The sequence below is a fragment of the Mixophyes fleayi genome, chromosome 7, assembly GCF_038048845.1.
Source record: "Mixophyes fleayi isolate aMixFle1 chromosome 7, aMixFle1.hap1, whole genome shotgun sequence".
NCBI lineage: Eukaryota > Metazoa > Chordata > Amphibia > Anura > Limnodynastidae > Mixophyes > Mixophyes fleayi.
This window is the reverse complement of record NC_134408.1, coordinates 47,020,520-47,034,135: the sequence shown is the minus strand read 5'-3', so window position 1 is coordinate 47,034,135 and position 13,616 is coordinate 47,020,520. Positions and strand designations below refer to the sequence as shown.

Genomic DNA, 13,616 nt, shown 5'->3' with positions numbered 1-13,616 from the left:
GCAAGACAATGGAAACTAGCTGTACTGCTGACCCGTTACTGTTGTTTCCTGTTCTGGATGATGGACAGGAAGAACCCCACGCGCACTGACTGTGATTGGTGGGCTCTCTGGGCCTACAGGACTTTCAACAAATCACATTAATCGTAAGTTAAAAAGTGTTCTCTTCTCCAGTGCAATTAGAGAACGGAGCACCCATTATAAAGTTAAAAAAGTTAAGAAAAATGGAAAAGATGCAGAGGTTTTGGAAACAGATTAAACAGTTAAATGCTTGTGACTACAGTTGTATGTGCATTTGTAGATTCTACCTGTATACCTAGACCAGACAAGTCTTGTGGGGCTCCCTAAGCTGTTCTTCATAAGTGTTATAAATGTGTGTTATTAGAAGACATATCATATCATTCAACTTGATATCACAAATGTGTCTGATATTTGGGGATTGATGCTTTTCCGCACTGAAGAGACATGGAAATATCATTTTTGATATTTAGAGGGAGGGAGAGAGTATTTGTGAAGCAGGACCGTCCCAATGTTTCCATACAGGTTAAAAATATTTGTACAGTAGGGTCTGATGGTTACGACAAATAAATGTGTTTCCATGAACCCACATTCCGGTTACATGACCAACAAGGGTTAGTACATGTTGGGAACATTTTGTGAAGTTTGTCCTGTGCCAACTTGTTGAACATTTACAATTGCATTCTTAGGACTCGCTTCTATGCTGATATAAACGCGTTTACCTTAATTTGGGGTAAATGATTATTATTTGTTCCCATTATGTAGAAAAGTAAGACAAGGAGATATGGAAAATTAGCGTGTTACACAGAACTGAGAGTATGCGTAATAGGGAGAGATGAGGTACCCAACAACCCAAATTCTTTTACACCCCTAAGGTACTCTGTGAATCCTTAAAACATGTGTTTCTATTTTTGATTTAATGAAGGACACTCACCAGTTATTAGGTTGGCAGGAATCCTATCAGTGAGGAAGTCAACCACAAGGATGCGACTAGTGACAAACAATACACCACCCTGTGTGTACACATCATAGCGGTCACTACTGACAATTTCATTGGTAATGATGCGGGGCAAATGGGTAACCCCTTCTGATCTCAGCTGTTCAATAAGATACTCCTTTAAAAGATAAAAAACAACAAGGTAATAGCTACATAAATAGCAAACCGTATAGAAGAACAAGGGGGGTATTCAATTGTTGCCGTTAACGCTCTCAAACGAGCGCTCTAAAAATATTAGCGTTAATACAGTAACTACTCGCTAAATTTCATCTCGCAGCTCCCTGAGCTGTGAGATGAAATTCAGCGAGTAAACTACCGTACTAACGGTATTTCCGAGCATATTACCGTATAAACTGTAATATTTTTCGAGCGCTCGTTTTTTTTTTGTTTTAGCGCGTTAAAAGCAACAATTGAGTACCCCCCCAAGACTGCTAACTTGTTGTATGTGTGTTTATGAAGCACATTCTCAGTAATAATGGCTGGGATAAGTCATGCACGAATTAGTTAGTTATGATTGATGTGTGACGTGTGTATGAATTGTGCGCTCAGCTATAATGACTGGTGTCAGTGATGCGTGTATGAATTGTGCGCTCAGCTATAATGACTGGTGTCAGTGATGCGTGTATGAATTGTGTGCTCAGCTATAATGACTGGTGTCAGTGATGCGTGTATGAATGGTGTGCTCAGCTATAATGACTGGTGTCAGTGATACGTGTATGTATTGTGTGATCAGCTATAATGACCGGTGTCAGTGATGCGTGTATGAATTGTGTGCTCAGCTATAATGACCGGTGTCAGTGATGCGTGTATGTATTGTGTGATCAGCTATAATGACCGGTGTCAGTGATGAGTGTATGTATTGTGTGATCAGCTATAATGACCGGTGTCAGTGATGCGTGCATGTATTGTGTGATCAGCTATAATGACTGGTGTCAGTGATGCGTGTATGAATTGTGTGCTCAGCTATAATGACTGGTGTCAGTGATGCGTGTATGAATTGTGTGCTCAGCTATAATGACTGGTGTCAGTGATGCGTGTATGAATTGTGTGCTCAGCTATAATGACCGGTGTCAGTGATGTGTGCATGTATTGTGTGATCAGCTATAATGACTGGTGTCAGTGATGCGTGTATGAATTGTGTGCTCAGCTATAATGACTGGTGTCAGTGATGCGTGTATGAATTGTGTGCTCAGCTATAATGACTGGTGTCAGTGATGCGTGTATGAATTGTGTGCTCAGCTATAATGACCGGTGTCAGTGATGCGTGCATGTATTGTGTGATCAGCTATAATGACTGGTGTCAGTGATGCGTGTATGAATTGTGTGCTCAGCTATAATGACTGGTGTCAGTGATGCGTGTATGAATTGTGTGCTCAGCTATAATGACTGGTGTCAGTGATGCGTGTATGAATTGTGTGCTCAGCTATAATGACTGGTGTCAGTGATGCGTGTATGAATTGTGTGCTCAGCTATAATGACTGGTGTCAGTGATACGTGTATGTATTGTGTGATCAGCTATAATGACTGGTGTCAGTGATGTGTGTATGAATTGTGTGATCAGCTATAATGACTGGTGTCAGTGATGTGTGTATGAATTGTGTGATCAGCTATAATGACTGGTGTCAGTGATGTGTGTATGAATTGTGTGCTCAGCTATAATTACTGGTGTCAGTGATACGTGTATGAATCGTGTGTTCAGCTATAATGACTGTCAGTAATGGTTATGTCTCTAGTAATGGCTGCTGGTAATACCTCCTCTGCTGTGTTGGTATTTAGCACCAGCACAAGGTTCCCAGGATCACTGTAAATTTTGAGGAAGTTCTGCAGGATCCTGTCAATGCCAAGTCCCCGTGCAGTGATGACAAGTCCATCCTCATGGAACAGATCAAGGAAGATTTGGTTTTCATGTTCCAGGAGAGGAGCCATTGACCCAACCTCTAATCTGGAAACAACCCTCTGTAACCAGAGTTCCTTCACAGGTGGTTAAAAGGTACGTTCTTTAAACTACAGAGATGAAGTGGAGCTGCAGATAAGCCTAAACTCTGGACATCGCTGGATCCCAAACACCTGGCAGTGAAACATATGAAATACATGACTGTTAATATTTCTAAACATGCTGAAAATTTCCAGAATTATTACATTACAAAGCCTCGCAAATGAATGTTTTTATTTGCATGTAATACACAAGTGATGCCAACATATGCATAGACTCTAGTAGAAATGGGGAATACTGATGTCTAATAATCGGCGAGTTGTGCAGTCATCACTTTAATTTAAGAAAGATTCCACCCATGCCTCGGATTTCTCTGACCTCTATAAAAGCATTCAGCCTGCAGTGTTGTGCGAATATGTAGTCTCATACTTCCTTAGCGACTTTGATAATGTACTTACTACTGTAAGCTATATTGCTATTCAAATTTACATATATATATATATATATATATATATATATATATATATATATATATATATATATATATATATATATATATATATATAATGTGTGTGTATGAACTGTATTTTATTTTGTTACTTCTGCTTTGATCTAGATAAATTATACCAAATATTATTAAGATCACCTGCATGTTTTTGCTATATCTGAGCAACAATTTTTTTTCCAATTAAAACATTTGTTGATGTATATAAACATATACTTCATTCTGAATTTAGAAGATAAATATATATGTATTTACCAAATAAACCCATATTTACTCTTTAACAGGTTAGGAACTTGTCTCATATATGTTGATATTGAAATTCCAGACAATTAGAAAGTTATTTTTATTGATATTTTTGAAGTAAATGTCTATATTACCTCACCTGGGTCTGAATTTATTCTGACAGAAAAAAATCCTGTCACTCTCTTGTGTCCTGCCCATTCTGGTTCCTTTCGTGTTGGGAAAGGCATCAACTAAGATCGCCAGCACAGAATGGTTACCTAAATTTAAATAAGGGCTTTGGTTAGGATAAGCCATCTGTATGTCTGTTTTTTTTTTTTTTTACCTGGACAGTAAGGTTTTGGGATACAGTGTTCAGATTTTGGGTAACAGTTTGGAGTCAGTGGTCGTGAAAGCCAAATTCTAAAAAATTATTTAGTCGCATCAGTAAAATATTGATAAGAAATCAGAAAAGGGAAACTGAGCAATCAGAAGCGTATCCTAAATAAGTGAATACAATGTAAGGTAGTTATACCATATCAGTGATGCAAACCCAGACACGTATGACATACACACGCTGCACAAGTTTATAGCAAGTAGTTTGAAAGCATGAATGTAGTTTATAACATGCAACATGTGTACTTCATGTATGACTGGGGTTTGGGATCTGCAAGACTAAAGTAAATGGAAATGTTTAGAACTTTGCAACATTCTTGAACGCTATTGTTGTTACTCTATAAAATATTGATGTGTGCAAAGGTGACAACTTCAAATTGAGTACATTGAAGTACTTGACCTGATTAAACTGGGTTTACTTCCATTCCTTTAAAAATAGGAAGACGAAAGCTAAAGGGGCTAAAATCGTATCCATGACCAACCATTCAAAATCTTCATAAAAGGTTTTGCTTGTGATCTTATACATCTCACTTTTATTGTTTTGCTTCATGCGGCACCATTTTGAAAAAGAGAAGCTGTTTAAAACTGCATTAATTGATTAAACATTAAAGTATAACCAAGCTGCTTCTTCCCTTTATTGTAGGCACAAGAACTGCACACCGAGACAGCTTTTCCCAGGGCTCCAGCAGTGATCTTGTACAGCACCATCAGAAGGCAGTGTTGTAAGCACAAACTTTGGTGGTGTGAGTGACCATGTGGACCAATCACAGCAGCAGGTGCAGGACTTGCAGTCTCCCTTTGGTTCTGCTCACCCGTTTTCGGGTTGGGTACATAGAAGTGACGCTCTAAACCCCAACAGCTCATACCCCAACATGATGGCGCCTCCTGAAATTACCACCTTAACAGTATCAATAATACAGTCGCCCTTCAAAGTGACATCATTGTAGGTGGGCGGGATGTTTATTGATCGGAATTCTTTCCAGTCTGTTTTTCAAGCGGTCGGTATGAAGAGTCTGTCGGGTATGACACCTTTGGTGTCATGTCGGGGTATGTGCTGTCAGGGTTTAGAGCCTGATTTCAGCACCCGTTTTAGATTAACACTGGTAAAAGCTGCTTGCCATATTACAGAAATGGGAATAACTGTTTCAGCATAAAATTCCTGGGCCTCCACTAATTTGAAAGTGAACTTTAAATGCAACCTCCACACAGTATCAATTGCTTACTCAGAAAGTCAGGCAGACAGGGTGACTAATGTCCTGGAAAACTTGCCTTTGGATGTGATTTCTACTGTGTGCAGCTAGAGCTCCTGCAGTCTTCTTGCTTACTCTGCATGCTGAAAGGGCAGATGTAGGTAGACGTAGATGGGGAGAGTCTAACAAGCTGTAGGGGAGAAAGAGGAGCCCAGTCACAAATGACACAGAAAACAAATGGCAATATAATAGTCACACTGACATATGCTGCATGCATATTACCAAGAGGTCGTATTAGAAAACTGTAGCACACAGAGATAACAAAAAGCACTTTTCAGTTTCTTAATGATTTCATGTAAACTGAGGAACTGAACTGCTCAGTAACACTGCGAGTTCTTGATGAAGACCATCTATTATAGAGAAGGTCCCATTTCAGTGGTGGGTCTTACCCATACTTACCAACTTTCTGAAGTTGGCTTCTGGGAGCCTGCCGGGGGAGGTGGGCGTGGAGCCAAAATCCTGTCATTTTGGACCTGCCCCTGGTGATGTAATGACACAAACCCGTCATTTTACACCGGGGGGGTCAAATGCCGCGAGAATCGCTGCATTTTGGACCAAATTCTGCCCACTTCACTAGGAAGTGGGCAGATTCGGGAGATTGCCATACTCTCCCGGGAGTCCGTGAGACTCACCCACAATGCGGGAGTCTCCCGGTCATTTCCGGGAGAGTTGGCAAGTATGGTCTTACCTATTGTACTAGAAAATAGACTATGCAGTAGACACGTTCATTATATGACATATGTTCTCCCTGATCTGAAACAGACTGGAGAAGCACAATGTTTCCTTGCTAACTGTATGCTCAAATACAAAAATCCAAGAGCTTCATACACATTTCTGATTATTTAAAGATAATAACACATCAATACGCACTGAACTCATATGAAAAGGCCTATAAATAGATTTTTGTTCACATTTATATAAACTCTCTCAAATTGAACTATTTACATGAAAATATAGTAATCAAGACCAAGAACTATTGTACAGTTTTCCCCATGGTAAACTACATACACATTTAGTGCGGTGCAACCAAACTCACATACTGTCACATCTAGAGAAGTCTACATTATTCCTATTTTAGTGGTAATAGCAGTCATCTGAGGAACATACATAAAAATTTGTTAAACTGAAGCTTGTCAAATAAATATATTATCAGGTTCTGGTCTTGTATATTTGTTATAAATCCCACCTTCAATTTCTTTATCACTTTAATTCTATATCTTTAAAAAGTAGCAAGCATTTGTAAGTGACAAATTTCTACCTCCTTTTACTTATTCTAAGGCAGTAAGAATGAAGTATCTGGCTGGACCGAAATGCAATATGTAGACAACTCCCATTGTTCCATAGATTTTAAGCTTGCTAGCAGGGCCTTCTCACCTCTTTGTCTGTATTACCCAGTATTGTTTATTACTGTATTTGTTCCCAATTGTAAAGTGCTACGGAATTTTCTGGCCCTATAAAAATAAATTTTGATGATGACGATGACCCAACATGCAGTCTACATGTGATAATAGGGAGCAGCGAGGATAGATATCAGGGGTTCATTGAAATACTTTGTGCTTTTTCCTCATCAGTCTAGTACTAAAAGTTGTTTGTTGAATATACCTATTTTATTAATATACATCTCAAATGAGACAATGTTATCATCCACTCGAGTGTAAAAATGTAGGTACAGTTTGTGTTCTGGTAGCAACCAAGTCACAAATCTACAACAGACAAGTGGCTAAGCAGGCACCTAAAATACTGCAGCCATTCACTTTAGTAGGAGTGGAACTGTATTGCATATAACATGAACACCTTCAACATGGAATTCTAACAGCTGTCAGTAACTAACAATATAAGTAACATTAATAGCAGAAATTGAATAAAGGACATGGAGTAGGCTGCTTAGTGACTGTAAAATTCTGCTCCCCATTTGTGTCTATGCAAACCATTTGGTGCCTCTCCCCTAAGTTTCCACCCAACACCTTTAAAACAACTAGTTATTTAATTTATGCTTACCTACACAATAACATAATTATGGTAACTTGTTAGTTATAATAAACAATTTACAAAGAGTGTTTCTTACAATAACATTCCACACTGGGAAAAGGCTGGGTCATTTTCTATTTGTTATAATTTTCAATAGTAATTAAAATACACCATTACAAAGAACAGGGCCTACTGCATGATTATCAATGATAATTATAACTGAATTTGTCGATTGCTTGTTGAAAGCCAAAATGTCAATCAACTTCTACAGACACTAAAACAGATTCCCTAGCTGATCTATAAGCACTCCAATACATGACAGTGCAGGTATACAGGTCCAAACCCACATTATTATTGTGGGTAGAAAGTAACCAGCCACAATATCCAAACAGCCACATATAACACCGAGAAACATTTATATATAGATACAGAAAACAACAGTCACCATCAGGAGTACAACGGTAAAATTGATGTTTAATCTGCATTATTGCTCTATTTATTAGATGATTCCATCATCCTCATAACTCTGCGCCCCACACAAGCTGCAGCTCTCAGGGCCGCCTGTATTCCGGGTGCCTCTCTGATCTTAATGTCATTACTAGTTGTGTGGCAATGCTTGTTGTGATGTAACTGACTATAATGTGTAGGGCATGAGCACAGTGTGGGGTTGTGCAGCATTACCTTAGTGTCACAGCTCTGGCTCTCTTCCTCTATCTCCTCACTGATCACAGCTTGCCATGCGCAGGACGCTCGTCCTCCCCTCTCTCTCTCTCCTCCCTCCAGGCTCAGGGGAGGTGGAGGAGGCAGCAGCTGGACAAAAACAAGTAACCCTGAGAGGAGCTACAGAGCTGGGAAGCGGACACTTGTCACGTGACGAGACTGCTCCCTGCGCTGATACAAAGTATCACAGCCGGCTATAGCACACGGGGTATTTACACAACACAACCGGAGCCGCCTACAGTGTATGGGAGATACTGACATATCACAGCCGGCTATAGCACACGGGGTATTTACACAACACAACCGGAGCCGCCTACAGCGTATGGGAGATGCTCACATATCACAGCCGGCTACAGCACACGGGGTACCCACCCCACCCACATATCACAGCCAGCCACAGCACATGGGGCACTCACACAACACAGCCGACTATAGCAGAGCTGTAACTTAAAATTTTAGTGCCTGGGATGATAAAGAAAAATTATTAAACAAATGAACCTAACATAGTCATGACCCCCCCCCCCCCCCCCCCCCCCAGAGGCGCACACAGGATTTTTTGTTTTTAAAAAAGAAAAAAAAGCGAAAGCTGCTGCCGCATGCGCAGCAGCTCCGTTTCGGCAGCTCTGTACTAACGCTGTATACAATACGGCACCGCCGCAGATGCTTCTTTGACAGTGCCGCGGCTGCCGGATAGTACAGGGGCACTTCTTTAGCGGAGGAGATGGGTTTCTGTCTCCAGAAACCCCCCCTGCATGCGCCACTGCCCCCCCACCCACCTCATCAGCTTTGCCTTGTGCTGTCGCCCTCATCGCACAGCCCTAGTTATGGCCCTGGACATGGGCACATGGGGCACTTATATATCACTGCCAGCTACAACGCATTCTTTAAAGGAAACAAATGTATAATATTTCCTTGTTCATATATATATTTGTCTGTTTTGATGTCATTTATCATTCTAAAAGCACCATAGGCTGTCCTGTAATCAGGGGTGGGTTTGCAAATTTTAGCTGGGGTTGGGGGCAAGACTCGTCTCAGCAGCCTATTAGGAACATTTTAAAGGAAAAAAAATGCCGATGGCCCAGTGACCCAGTCCAAGAGAGCCCACTATGGGACAGACCCAGCCAGACTCTTTTTTATTTTCTTTATAGAACTAATAGAAACCCCTAACTGGTGCCTATATAATTCTATTGTGGTTTAAAGCGGTTGTATCGATAAAAAAATTATATTCAGTTATTTTAATGTATGGGTGAGATGATAGATTCTAATGCAGATTTGCATCACCATGGAGTCTTATGTGTACGGTAGTTTCCCACCTGTCCGTGACGTCATTAGTATATTGATTATATATAGAACTACCTTTGAGGTGGTCTGTGTCAGAGCCATCAGTCATACTCTGATTTAGCACTGCCTGTTTACAGACCAGATAGCATACACAGATCTCTAAAGATGCCACGGTTCGAGGCTGTTGAAAAAGTCTCAAACGTTTTCTGCCTGTTCAGTGTTTGTTATGATCATATGTTGAGCTTGTTCTAAGCAGGTATAACATGTTCATCATATGTGCTTTATATATTTGTAGAATATTTGTTGACAATTGAAGGCATTCGCCATACGTCTAGCACTTTTAACATCCAATGTCTGGTTGTCATTTTACACAACAGAGCTAAAGCAACACACATAAGTAATATAAAGAGGCACACAATGAAATAAACACACACAAAGACGCATAAAGTAACAGCAACACAGCATAGCACAGTGACAGAAAGAGAGACCCGCCCTGCCTGACTAATGCAACCAAGGAATAAATAAAAGATTTGCAATATACAGCAAAGAGTGGTGTTCATTGGAGGTCTGCAGCGAGAAGGGGTAGCCCAACACTGCTGGGTCTTCCCTTAGTCACTGCAACAGCCCCCACTTGATCACAATTTGAATGATTTGGGACCGGAGGAGCAGCAACTGAACCTCGCCATGTTCCTCTCTGGTAGCTACAGGGGCCCCACAAGATCCCTGTTATAATGAGTGGCAGGCGCCACTTGTGTCCTTTACGATGACCTCAACAGCAGTGGCGCACGCAGGGGGGTTTCTGAGTCTCCAGAAACCCCCCGCCCTGCGCTAACTAAGTGGCCGCTATAGCTGCACTGTCCTATACAGCAGCCGCGGCGCTGTCAAAGAAGCGTCGGTGCTGTAGTGTATACTGTATTGGACAGCGCTGAAGAAACGGAGCTGCTGCGCATGAACAGGGTGATGTCAACAGTGTCACATCTTAGATATTTTAAACAAGGACGCAGATCTGCAGAAGAATACTGTAAAGTTTCGCAGATGACCTCAGATTGTGAATGGAACAACCTGGTCATCCAAAAGAAAGATTGAACTTTAGCCGGATCTTTCTCTCTTCCATCACCATTTAGCAAAGAAGCTCCTGAGCCTAGGCAAATTGGCACCTGCTTCCTTACCCCTGAAGAGAAAACTAGGAGATGTAATCAAGAAATGTTTCTTTATTGTGGTAGTAAAGGGTATAGAGTCCATGAGTGCCCAAATAAGTTGGGAAGCTCCACGGCCTAGGTAAAGATGGGAAGCTTCCCTTAGGCCTACTTAACAAGAAGACTACTAACTCCCTTCAAATTTTCTGTTGAAATATCTTTTAATCTTGGACATTTTAATTCTGCTGCTCTAATGTATAGTGTAGCTGCTGGTAACTTCATTTATCAGGAGATTGTCCATAAGTTTACCCATTGTTCTATTGGAAACTCCACTCTCCATTTCTGGATCAGATGGTAACCTGCATACTGGAGGTCCTATAAAGCTAAAAACAACACCTATCACATTGTGGATGGGATCCCTTCACTCATAAACTATATCTTTTTATGTTGTGTGCTCTCCTAGTTATCCTGTTATTCTGGGCTTCCCCTCACTGTTTCAGCACAATCTTAATATTGATTGGACAACCAGTAATATAGTTTGCTGGGGAAAATCTTGCTCGGACTCTTGTCTCTCTACACCATTAGCGTTTCCAAAAACCTACCATATATTGCTACAAAAAGGCTACATCTAAAATAGGCTCAGTGGGGGCTTTTCTAGATTCACTTTCATCACTTAGAGGCTGGGTTCTAAGAATCTGAAGGCTGGTACCAAAGCTCCCTACTTCTATAATACCACTTACTAAAATTGTTGCAGTCATGATGGAAGACCTTTCTATGCAACTCAAGGCAGCTCAAAGGCAAGCCTCTACTAAAACTCCTTGTAATCAATTATTTGTTCCCAAGTATCTGAGGCAAACAGTTCTTAGTAAATCTCATCAAAATAATCTGCCAGGTGATAAAATGATACATATCTTGTCCAGTTCAGGCTGGTGGCCTTCAATCAGGAATAATACAAAAGATTCTGTAATAGCTTGTCAGGTTTGTGTCCAAAACAAGAGTCTCGGAGGACAACCTGTTGGGCCTCTCATGCTACTTCGTATTCCAATTAAGCCATGGTCATCCATCTTAATGGGTTTTATTGTTGTGAAGGTCAAATAATTGGATGGAGTAAACCAAATTGTTTAATATTGTTTTACCGTGCGTACGCCATGTGTTATGACACAATCGCACAGATTCATAACACACATTTACACGCACTTATACTTGTAAATAATACACATTTATTAAGGTTCCAATCCACATTTATTTATTAGTAAAATGTATTATAGATTGTTTATACATAAATGATAATACATTAAAGGTATCTAAGGCTTAGGATATAGGAAATGTATCATGTTTATTGTCATTTTGTTCTGCACATTACCATCTGGAATCCACTAATTTCGGCTTTGCGATCGCTTCCTGCGATCAATAGTTATGGAAGATAAAAGATTAATGATCAAAGTGATGTTTTAAGTTTGTTGAAAACTGGTTTGGGTCAGTTTCATTCAGCAGCACATGTTTTCAGCTGCTGGGGGGAAGGTGGTCACCTTCCCAGAGGAATCCTTTGAACTAACCTATGACCAGCAGACAACTGGAACATCATTAACTCTGAGACAATGAAGACCCCTAGACGTGATGCTTGTGTACATAGTGACATCAGTAGTTTTTCTTTACTGAAGCTACATATAACCACCCTGGCAATTGTTCTCTCTCTCTGATCCTGACTACAGATGACTCTATCTTATTCTGGGCCTGGGTGAAGCGTTAGTGAAAATGTAATGTATTCGGTATTTTATACTTTCCTGCTTTATTGTAATATCTGTTATGCTTAATAATGACTTGCTGTAAATCATGTTATATTTTGCAATTAAATATCTTTGTGCTTTGGAACCACAATACTCGCACTGGACAATGTTTATTTGGTAAGCGATAAAATTACTTTAATATTGTAGATCTGAATCCTTCCAAGGTGTTTACTGCCATGTGGGTGGTTGTAAACTGTTTAAGTAAGATGGCACATTTTACTCCTCTTTCTGGGAATATATTCAGGTGTGACAAAGGGAGTGGTTTGCCCCAGGTCTCTAAGAAATGAGTTAGGCACTTAGCTGGCAGTCTGTAGCGCAAGGCTGCAAACAGAGTTACACATTTGTACAGTACTGCACCTAGGTTAAAGAGGTACAGATGGAGGACGTGTGTGGCAAAATAATAGTAAAGGGTGTGATTTAACTTACATATTTTTAAGTGGTTTGGAGGTATCCTTTTCCACAGCTAACAGCAGCTGACTTGCTGTGTCTGCACTGAGACTCATCAAGGAGAACAGTTGTGGAGAACTCCTTTATAAAGGCCAAGTGGGAATATCAACTGTCCATCAAGTTAGGGCTGTGGGATGAGTGTAAAGTATAAAATCCTAAGTTGTTCATTATGGGCCTGATTTTTAGTTAGGAGCAAAGAAAAGAAGCAAATTTGTACCTTGGCAAAACCATGTTGCATTAGAGGGGGAGGTAAATTTAAACTGTAGGGACACATTTATAGTTGGAATGCGGCATGTCATAGATTAACTTTAATTTCAGTGTAAAAATAAAGCTATCAAGTATTTGTGTGCTACATGAAGAAACAGAAAGTATTTTCTTTGCGCGCAAAAAAATAAGTCAATTTGTACCCCTTGCATTGTAACATGGTTTGTCCAGGTACAAATTTGCTCCTTTTCTTTGCTTTGCTTCTAACTCAAAATCAGGCCCTATAGGGAGCTGGTCTCTGTTAATTTAGCATTAGGGTCACAAGAAAGTATGTGAAACATTGTGTTATCAGTTGCTTTGCCATCCTGTGAACCCTGGGCTATATTTAACAACATTAGAAAGAGAATCATCAGCGCTTGTGGGGGGGGGGGGTGCCTATAACTTTATATGAGTAAGAGAAAAGATGTGTGTGTGTGACAATGCTGGTGCCTTCTTTATTATCAAGTACACAAAATATAGCAATTCTGGCCAGAATAAAATAATACACTATAATGCACATAATGGTGCACGGTGTATCACAAACAGCCTCAGCTGACAATGTGAGGCATAAGGTGCAAAAAAAGGAGCCCAGTGAGGGCAAATATACAAATAGAGTACCAGAAACCCAGTTCTGAGCAAGTATATCCAGTTCAATGCAGGAGCTATAATACTGGTTAAATAACTAAAAAGTCTGCAGAAGGAGTTTGTGACCAAAGTTC

At 40.3% G+C, this 13,616-nt stretch overlaps 1 protein-coding gene across 3 annotated transcripts in view; it reads right to left on the bottom strand.

Moving 5' to 3' along the window:
- Window positions 1-8,071, bottom strand: part of ERCC4 (ERCC excision repair 4, endonuclease catalytic subunit) — a 35,178-nt gene extending 27,107 nt beyond the window's left edge. The window contains exons 1-5 of one of the 3 annotated variants that reach the window (XM_075179784.1): window positions 7,965-8,071; window positions 5,335-5,445; window positions 3,828-3,950; window positions 2,765-3,079; window positions 950-1,130 (exon numbers count right to left, since the gene is read on the bottom strand). In XM_075179784.1, coding sequence (XP_075035885.1) covers window positions 950-1,130; window positions 2,765-2,938 — 355 coding nt within the window. In that variant the 5' untranslated portion in view covers window positions 2,939-3,079; window positions 3,828-3,950; window positions 5,335-5,445; window positions 7,965-8,071. Of the gene's footprint in view, window positions 1-949; window positions 1,131-2,764; window positions 3,080-3,827; window positions 3,951-5,334; window positions 5,446-7,728; window positions 7,751-7,964 lie in introns of those variants that run through there. The other 2 variants (XM_075179783.1, XM_075179786.1) reach the window with 2 other exon arrangements.
- Window positions 8,072-13,616: the final 5,545 nt, after the last annotated feature.